This window comes from Cardiocondyla obscurior, linkage group LG25 (genome assembly GCF_019399895.1).
Source record: "Cardiocondyla obscurior isolate alpha-2009 linkage group LG25, Cobs3.1, whole genome shotgun sequence".
In the NCBI taxonomy this organism is placed as follows: Eukaryota; Metazoa; Arthropoda; class Insecta; order Hymenoptera; family Formicidae; genus Cardiocondyla; species Cardiocondyla obscurior.
In genome coordinates, this window is record NC_091888.1 from 81,218 (window position 1) to 90,757 (window position 9,540).

Below are 9,540 nucleotides of genomic sequence, written 5' to 3' on the forward strand. Positions count from 1 at the left end.
GGGATAAGGACAGACATTGTATTATTAATTATTAACTCTGGAAATTTGCATTTTAGGGCAATTTATTAATTGCATTTGCTACAGTAAATTGACAAATTATGTTTTAACATTAAATGAAAAAAGTCAAGCATCGTTATATCTAACGATGGCATACATCTGATTGATAGGAACATTTCACTGAGTGTACACTTCGTTGGTGGGTTGGCCTTCATGATGAATGTAGACGGTTTGAACGTAGACATTAGGTACGGAAAGAGCACCAGTGGTCAAAGGTCGCTCCAACGGGTAGCCGAAAGGTTTACCGTCAAGAGAGATAGCTCCACCGATGATTTCAGAAATGTGCTTATTCTGGTAATATTGGCTGACATATCCGTCTTGCGTCTTTTGTCCTTGGCCGAAAATACCTTGGAAACCACCAGCGTGATATTGTCCGCTGCCAGTGTATCCTGCACTGAGTCCTTGCTGTTGTTGGCTTTGTCCTTGATAAGTAGCTTGATATTTGCCCTGGATTCCAGATTGACTGTTGCTTTGAACGCCTTGACTTCCCCATATTCCAGAGTATTGATTTTGGGCGCCCGATTGTACTCCTTGTAATCCATGAATACCTTGTTGCGAGCCATATACACCAGTCTGTACTGGACTTTGTTGGCTCTGTTGGTACTGTCCCTGCTGTCCTTGCCAGATACCTTGAAGTTGATTCCATTGTCCCTGTTGTCCCTGCTGGCCTTGTTGTCCCTGTTGGCCTTGTTGTCCCTGCTGGCCCTGTCCCTGCTGGCCTTGTCCTTGCTGGCCTTGTCCCTGCTGGCCTTGTCCCTGCTGGACTTGTTGTACCTGCTGGCCTTGTGGTCCATAGTGTCCTTGTCCTTGCTGTCCGTATTGTCCCTGTTGATTTTGCTGTCCATATTGTCCCTGCTGTCCGTATTGACTCTGTTGTCCTTGTTGTCCCTGTTGACTATGTTGTCCATGCTGTCCTTGATAGTACTGGCCTTGCCAAACTCCTTGTCCCTGTCCATACACATTCTGTCCCTGTCCATGTACATTCTGTCCCTGTCCTTGGCCTACTTGGTATTGAGAATGTGTGTATGGATACTGTCCATGTTGTTGAGTGTAGAAATCAGCATAATGATTCCTTATAGCTATAAAAAAATAATTTTTTTTATGGCACTCAATGGTGAGCAGCTTTAGTTTTTTAATATTAATAATATACCTTGATTTTGTTGCTGGTTGATTGCCAAAGTTTGTGGTACAACCTCTACAGTTTGTTGCACACCAATTGTTTTACCACTTTGATGCTGCTGAATCTGTTGATAATTCTCAGTGCCAACTACTTGATATGTATTTTGTTGGTAGGTTTGATATTGTTCAGGAACGACCGGTCCATAGGGTACGTTTTGTTGTCCCGGTTGAGAGATCACGACCAACAGTTGCACTGGGAAGCCTTGTCCTTGCTGTCCCTTGGGAAGAGATAACCTAGCTGGGAAACCGAAGATCTGATGCGGCTAAAAAATTAGTAATGCGTTATATTAAGATAATCGTTGTCACAAAAATTCTATACAAAACAAAACAAAAAAATTAATTACCTCGGTGATATAATACGGTTCTTGAGCGTGAACGGCATTGTTGACGCTCTGTATAATTTCTTGAATAGACGGATAGTCAAAGCTTTGGCCTGGTGCTTGTTGGGATTGTCTAACAATGACGTTTTGTCCTTGTTGAACTGCAGAATAAAAAATTAAATAATTTTGTAATAAAAATATTCACATAAGTATATAAATTATATATGTACGCTGAAAGACAGATTTGACATGTACTGCGACGAGCGGCGACGGCGGCTGGCGCTCGTGACGTGTCTCCCTCTCTCGGCCGTGGAGAACGGAGTAAGTAGTGGGAGGCATGTTCCCTCTCAGTTCTCGATGATCGGTGCTCCGCGGTACATCTATTCGCGCGCTTCGTGTGAGATTCGATGCACACCACGCGAATCGTAATTCTTCTACGGTACGGAACGATTTGATTTGCATTTTGACACCCGGTCGCGGAGAAAAAAAGGCAGTCGCCTGCTGCACTCGTCGTTCGTGCACGTCATTCAGCTCCGCGTCCGCGCGAAATGCCACGTATTAAATCACGACGTACAGGTTAAATCTGCGTTACGGTTCTCGATCGTGTAGCGTTCCGGCTGTCTCCGATTACGATTGTTCGCGAGGTCGAAGCCATCAATTCCGGGATTCTTTCGGGTTGACAACTTATGAGTTATGTTAAAAAGTAACGTTCCCGACCCGAAGCATCGCGACGCCAATTTGGCGAAATACATACGCTACCGGTCTGTTTTAGTTTGAAATCGGAGCACGAATATCTGCACTCGTCGTTATCATAGTCATTATGCTCGCGTGCTGGAAACAAGTGGCGAGTTTAGAACGCGTATACATCGGCGCGCCTATATATTTCCCACGTTGGAATAATGTTCGCGAATAATCGTCATAGAAAACGACGCACACCACACGTACGCTAGCCGACGGCGCAGCACCACAAATGCCATCCTGAACGGTGAGTACATAACATTATCGTATACGACAAATAATTTTGCAATTTAATACGTACGGTCAGTCACGAATTGGTCAAGTTCGACGAATTGGAGCCTGTGTTGAGAGATGCTGACGGGTTTGCCTTGGTGGTCGTATTTCGGTCCTAAGTAGACGCGGACGACGGCACCGGGTACATTTTGCTCGCTCTGGACAGTGATTTGGTATTCGTACGGTTGATGATCCAATCTTGACACTTGCGCTTGAATGTGCTGCTGCTGCTGCTGCTGCTGCTGCTGCTGTTGCTGCTGCTGCTGCTGTTGGTTTTGTTGTTGGACTTGCTGTTGTTGGTTCGATTGTTGGACTTGCTGTTGTTGGTTCGATTGTTGGACTTGCTGTTGTTGGTTTTGTTGGATTTGCTGCTGTTGAACTTGCTGTTGTTGAGCCTGCTGTTGTTGAGCGCTTTGCTGCTGAGTAGCTGCATCGAGATCGACATAATAATTGTTGAAGAACGTTACCAGTGGGCTGATTTGAACGTTCTGGATGCTAACACCGGGCAAAAGAATGTCGTTGTATTGGTACGCGGGTAAAGCCTCTTGGTATTGTTGGAATAAATCAATAATGTTCTGGTAGAGTTGGTAGAAAGCTGGATCGCAAACGGCAACTTGTCCTAATTCGAGAACGGAAGGAGTGTAATCGTAGATGTTCTGCACTTCAGGAGCATTGCCGAGGAGTTGACGCGCGACTGCTTGGAGACTGCCGTAGTACCTGCAATAGAAAATGCATTATTGTAGTTATTGTAATATCGATAAGTAATTAATTAATTGGCGAAAAATCATTGGTTGTAAATTAACCTTGGGTTAACGCTTTTGCCAGTTCCTTGAATGAGTTCTGCAAGAATGTTTAAACCTTGTGGCTGATAAAGAGAGAGGAAAGATCCTTGCGGAGTGATAACCTGTCCAGATTCAATAGCTTGCACTAATCTTTGTTGAATTTTATTAACAGTCTGAATAAGATGGTTATTCTTGGGACCGTTGTTGAGTTGCAGATATTGAGGACGTCCCGGGAATTCGAGCCCATTGGCATAACGGCGATGCGGTTGATACGGAGCTTGTACGTTCACGTAATTCGTGTTCTGGATTGGACCCAATCCGTTTGAAAGACGGTTCAGTTGATAATGAGCCAGCAATTGTTGGTGAAGGTAATAGTAAGTAGAGCCCTGGCCATTTTGATTTTGCTGATTCTGAACACCTTGTTGTTGGTATTGAGCAGGCCCTTGTTGTTGCTGCTTTATTTAAAAAAATGTAACATAAAAGTTAAAAAAAAAAATAAATTATAAAATAATATATTTTTTTACAAGTGAAGAAAATTTTTTTTTTGTAAATCTATTAATATAAAATAAATATATATACATTTATTTAAATAAATTCTTACCTGCGATGACAGATATCCAGCAAGATTTACGTAGCCGTAATAGTTAGCGAGGCCGATGTCTTGCGTGAAGTAGGAAAGCTGTTGCTCGCTGTCGGATAATTGGGCAGAATGGTTCACAGGAATCGCAACTTGATTATTACCAACATTTTGTGCAGCAATGTTTTGGGCTTCTTGGATGATCCTAGCGTCGAAGTAGTATTGGGGAACGATTTCATACAGAGGCGGTAAAACAACGTTCTGTGTCTCCGGATGCTGAAGAACGGCTCCAATGAAAGCTTTGACGAATTGTTCCTCGTTAACGTGGACGCGGGCCCATGCGGCAGTTGCCAAGAATGTTTGGTAATTCTTAGCGCCTAATAAGATTCTGTGGAGAATAGAAACTTCTTTGCGAAGTTGGCTTATGGAACTGGAGTATACGGTTCCTTTCGGTTGAACTAGCCCGGCCTGTACAGCGCCTACGTAGTACTGAACAAGGATCGGATTGTCATATTGCTGATAATTGTTTTGAATGTCGTAGTTAGCACCAAGGGATTGCAGCTGCTGGTTCGGGATTTCTTGGGTGATCTGTTGCAGCAACTGTACAAGATCTTGTTGCTTTTGCAAAAGACCTTGATTAGCTAAAAAAAAAAAAAAAAGAAAAGAAAATTAATTGAATTTAATTGTAATAATGTATAACATTTTTGTAATTTTCAGTATTAAAAATGTTCGAGTACGTATAAAACACATTTACATTTAACGGATTTAAATTGTGTAAAAAGCATAGAAATAATAGAGGTACAAGTAATCTTCTATAATAGAAGTAAGATTTATGAATTTTTTGGCATAAGTTTTTAAATTAAAAATCAAAGCTTATGTAGACGTATAGAAAGAGAAAAAAAAAAGAAGTCGAATAGTAAATGGAATAGCAAGTAAAATTGCTTACCAGCTTGTTGTCTCTGCTGTTGATGTTGCTGTTGCTGCTGCTGTTGGGGTAGAGCTGCCCCAAAAGCTGCCAGAGCCAGTAGAACGATCGCGCATCTCATTGTGATGCTGTTAATGCCGTACACCGCATGCTACTTCCTAAGTAGTCCGAGTCTTTTATACCAAATTCGTATCGAACAAAGACATTATCGGTGGTGAACCATTGACCCATCACCGTGTGTGATTTCGTTGTCTACATGCGATATCCCTTGTTATTTTGGATAGAAACTAATCGAAGGTTAACGATAAAGATTCTTTTAACCGAGACAAAGTTGCATCACCAGTTACAGGTTTGGCCTTTTCATTAAAATACGAATTTAATATGTAATTTATACTATGTTTGCACCTCGCGCGACAAAGAAATCGTGCCAAGATTTCTATCACCCATATTTCACGGCGTGACATTTCTTTTTTTAAATTGTAGTGCAGGTCAAATATATCGTTTCGTTAATTATTTTTTTAGCCGAGTTATCGCAATTAAAAAAACCAAATTTTTTTTACTGTGACATAGTTGCATAACAAATATTTATTTCGATCTCTCAAGCATCGTCGTCGAAGAATTAAAACGTAAATTGAAATTTAATTGATAGAATTTAATTGATAGAGATTGATTGAGAAGATATTTTAGAGAAAAAGTTTGACGTATTTTCCGAATGTTTTGTTCACAGTGATTTTTCACAGCGACTTCGTGATTAGAAAGGTACTGAATTTTCGACGGATAAAAGGTAATCTTTTTTTTTTCCCTATAATTTATACGTATAAAATATACGTATAAGCACGCTCGCGCGTATGTATACGTATTATTTATTATATTAATTTGTACTTTAATTTATTCCTATTTATTTTATAATTTTAATAACTTAAACAAAATTGAATTAATTTCGAAAAATTAATTTTTCTTTCAGTAATTTTTTTTCTTTGCAGTTTTTTATAATTAAACATAATTAAAGCGCCTTGTGCAAAGAATAAATTCTATTTTTAATTTTTTATTTTTTTAATATGTCTCAAAATAATTAAAATAGATATATCACAAACGAAAAAAAAACTAAATAATTTTTCAAATGTTTAAAGTGTTATAACATTTTACGCGCGATTGCCGATTACGTGATTAAGGTACTTGAAGCTTTATACGATAAACGGTTATCAATTTCATTTTTAATTAATCTATTATTAGCTGGAAAACAATTTTAATAACTGCATCAATATACAAGCAGATAAAAAATTAATATAAAAAATGTTTTAATGATATTTATAGTAATTTAGAGTAAATAATTTGACAACTAAAAAGTTATTATTACATTTATTCATCCTTATCTATCTATATTACTTATCTGTACTTCAAAATTTCCATACGTCAATATGAAATTGATAATTACTTGTTATCTCATATTTTATATATGAATATCGTCTGACTTAATTTGTATGCTGTTGATTACACTAAGACATTGTAATTTAAAAAATTCATATAAATGCAAGAAACATGCTTATTTTAAAACGTCTTTATTATTGCATAAAGATATTTAAAAAATAACGTATAAATTAAGTTTTAGACGTTTTTAAAACATTAAAAAATATCTCACAAGGCGCATCTTTAAACATCTTTAAAACATGCTTTATTTTTCACAATATTTTGTCGATTTCGACTCACATATAAAGTATTAAGCATGCATGTATGTATAATATACACATATACTCAAGGTGGAAGGGTATAATAAATTTAAAAAATATATATTTCTGCTTTAAGATTATGCATTTATTTTAGAAAGTATATGCTTATAGTTTTGTCTTATTAATTAACATAATTAATGACTTTTATTTAACAATAAAATGATCTCTATATAGATGGTTATGAAAAAAAAGAACGATTAATCTTTTGCTTTTTTTTACAATCGCATTTGAATGTACATTAAACTCCTACTGGAATACCATCCCGAAAAAAAATAGTGCTAAATGCGAAAATGTCGAGTCATGGAATGATATAAAACGATAACACAGTCAAACACAGTGTTTTAGCTGTGTATGAATGCGTTTACTTTTTTTCGTAGTTGAAAAGCTCTAAGGGTCGATTGTTCTAACTTTTCGGTAACTCTTACTTGGCAGATAATGCGGTGTCTTTATATATTAAAAAGAAATAGAAAAAAAAAAGGGACACGCGCATATACCTGATAAATAAAGCTACTGAGAATCGGAAACAATTGGCCTTAAATCGTACACGCACCGGCAAGAATGTCAGCTGTTTTATAATTGTTATTAGACACTAGTGATACTATGTCTTATGATACTTATTTTTTTCGGATCGTATATTTGCGCCGAGAAATACGACTGCCCATTACTTTTTTTTCCTTTGCTCTTCAATTTCCTTTCTGCTTCTATCAGGTATGCATCCCGTGTATTTAAATTTAACACACATCAATGCTTGCATGTGTTAATGCTTGTATATTCTAGTTGTCGATGTTCACCATTCCTGCCGATGCATGCACATACATTGTTATATGTCGCCTGCGTACATACGATATTATTGGAAAACACCCTACATACATTACAGTCGAAACTCATTATCACTAGATAAAAGTACTTCTATAAAGTTGAAAATTGATAGAAAATTGTATAATAAATTTGAATTCGTTAAAAAGCACAGGTAGAGATTACTTTACGTAGAAATTTAAAATCCATTTAAAATTGTATGATTTTTTTTTTTTAGTAAAAAGGTTTCGATAAGTTTTCAAGTTTGACTGTAACATATATAAATTTTAATTTACTCTTTTTAGAATAATTATTTTAATACAATAAAAAAGAATTATCCCATGTTAATTAATTTACAATTAAAACATTTTTTTTATGCTTGAGCTGGTAGAGCTTAAAATTATGCTACATTATCGAATTACTGTTCCTTTTCATAATTCATTCAACTCGTTCCATTTTGCTTACATAACCTCATTTCACCAATCAAATATTCGCTTGAAAATGTTCTTCAGAAAAGTTTTGAACAGTAATACTTACTTTTAATGTCGTTTGTATTTTAATATAACAAGATTGAAGCAAAATATTGATGATTCAAACATCAATATTAACAAAATAAAAAAAATTTAAGTAGCATGTATGTTGGTAAGAACATCATACTATATATTTTATAAAAATGTTTCTTAATCTTAATAAAGTTGTTGAAAGTTGTACAACAATCCACTGGACAATACCATCGCAGTGTATCCCATGATTCCTTTACACATATAGATGATAGGGACTGACAATAAACGAATTAAAACTGAAAAAATACAATATTAAATCAATTAAAGCAGAAAGTTGGAATAAATATTAAATAGAATGCATTAGATACTACTAACCCTTTTAAGAAATTCTTCTGCACATATGCGTGCTCTAGCATTAACTGATAATTTCATTTCACTGATTTCTCTATCAATTTCTTCCATAAAATGAATAACAAAATCTACTATCTTGTGTTTGTACATTTGCTCTACATGAATATTGGTAATTAAAAAGCTAATATCATAACCCTAAAAAATAAATAATAATTAATACAAATTGTAAAAGTTTAAAACAAGGGCAATAGATTTACATAAATTTTATAACTATTTACCTCTATTGGTTTTCTTCTAAGGATCATAAAATGTTCAGCTCTCATGGTCATGAATCTTGTAAAATTATGACAAAGAATTTTCTCTAAATCATCAGCTTGTTTCACAGAGATACTTATTCTCATACTATTTATACTGGATTCAATTAAGACTTTTTCCTTGTCGTTTCTACTTATCAAAATGGGTGTTAAAAGCAATTCTTTGCTTGCCCTTACTTCTACCTCAGGTTTGTTATGTTTTTCCACAATTTGAGAGGAAAAGTTCTCCAGGCACATAGCGGCAGTAAGTGTACGCCTGACTGCTGTCAAATATGGCTTTAATGTTCCAGACTGTAAAATAAATAACTATTATGAAACACAGGAAATACTAATTTCAAGTTGATCTGTAAATCAGGATATGTGCTCAATATAAAAAATAAAAAACAAATTTAATATTTTAACTTGAGAATTCAAAGAAAATTGTTATCAAGATTTATATATCATGCAAGCTACATATTCTGCTTTACGATAATAATTATGATTTGTTTTATTTTGGGCAACGCTTAAAATACTTTTTGACACAAAAAGTATCACATGAAACATGGAGCTAAAGACTTGTTACCTGTACAATGAGTCTACAAGACGATACATTTCATATCGTTTTTATCAAGTTAAATACTATAGCCGTATGACTCACCATTTTTGCGAAAGATAGGACTCACAAGTTTCGATATAACATTCGCATTGGCGATAAGCTGTTCAACCCTCCGAAACCTATCATTCATTTACTGTTCTATCCTAAACGGTAAAGCCTACAGAAACGACGTGCCACATTGATCATATTGAACGCACTAGTTTCTCAATTCCGACTGTTGTTTTTTTACGAATCGCCGAACTGAACGACAAAATCTAATCAATTTTAACGTGTTCCCCGGTCAATCCCTCCAGGTTCGAGCCACAACCGACGACGTCCTCGATTTGATCTAGCTTCCAACAATTCGGGGCGTCAACGACAAACGGACAAATATTCACCGAAACATAAGAGCCTCCGCTTCGCGA

General features: G+C 36.0%; 2 protein-coding genes across 3 annotated transcripts; both read right to left on the reverse strand.

Moving 5' to 3' along the window:
* Window positions 1-44: 44 nt before the first annotated feature.
* Window positions 45-4,985, reverse strand: Hex110 (hexamerin 110). 2 transcript variants are annotated; one of them, XM_070672222.1, is made up of 7 exons: window positions 4,873-4,985; window positions 3,951-4,567; window positions 3,371-3,801; window positions 2,596-3,284; window positions 1,581-1,717; window positions 1,208-1,499; window positions 45-1,136 (listed from the first exon to the last, which is right to left on the reverse strand). In XM_070672222.1, the coding sequence occupies exons 1-7, from the start codon at window positions 4,970-4,972 to the stop codon at window positions 175-177; spliced, it is 3,228 nt and encodes a 1,075-aa protein (XP_070528323.1). In that variant the 5' UTR covers window positions 4,973-4,985; the 3' UTR covers window positions 45-174. The 2 variants fall into 2 exon arrangements, with proteins under 2 accessions (XP_070528323.1, XP_070528322.1); XM_070672221.1 differs by having other exon boundaries at window positions 3,371-3,804.
* Window positions 4,986-7,026: 2,041 nt separating this feature from the next.
* Window positions 7,027-9,529, reverse strand: Arpc4 (Actin-related protein 2/3 complex, subunit 4). The gene is made up of 4 exons (XM_070672273.1): window positions 9,179-9,529; window positions 8,506-8,832; window positions 8,252-8,422; window positions 7,027-8,172 (listed from the first exon to the last, which is right to left on the reverse strand). The coding sequence occupies exons 1-4, from the start codon at window positions 9,179-9,181 to the stop codon at window positions 8,167-8,169; spliced, it is 507 nt and encodes a 168-aa protein (XP_070528374.1). The 5' UTR covers window positions 9,182-9,529; the 3' UTR covers window positions 7,027-8,166.
* Window positions 9,530-9,540: the final 11 nt, after the last annotated feature.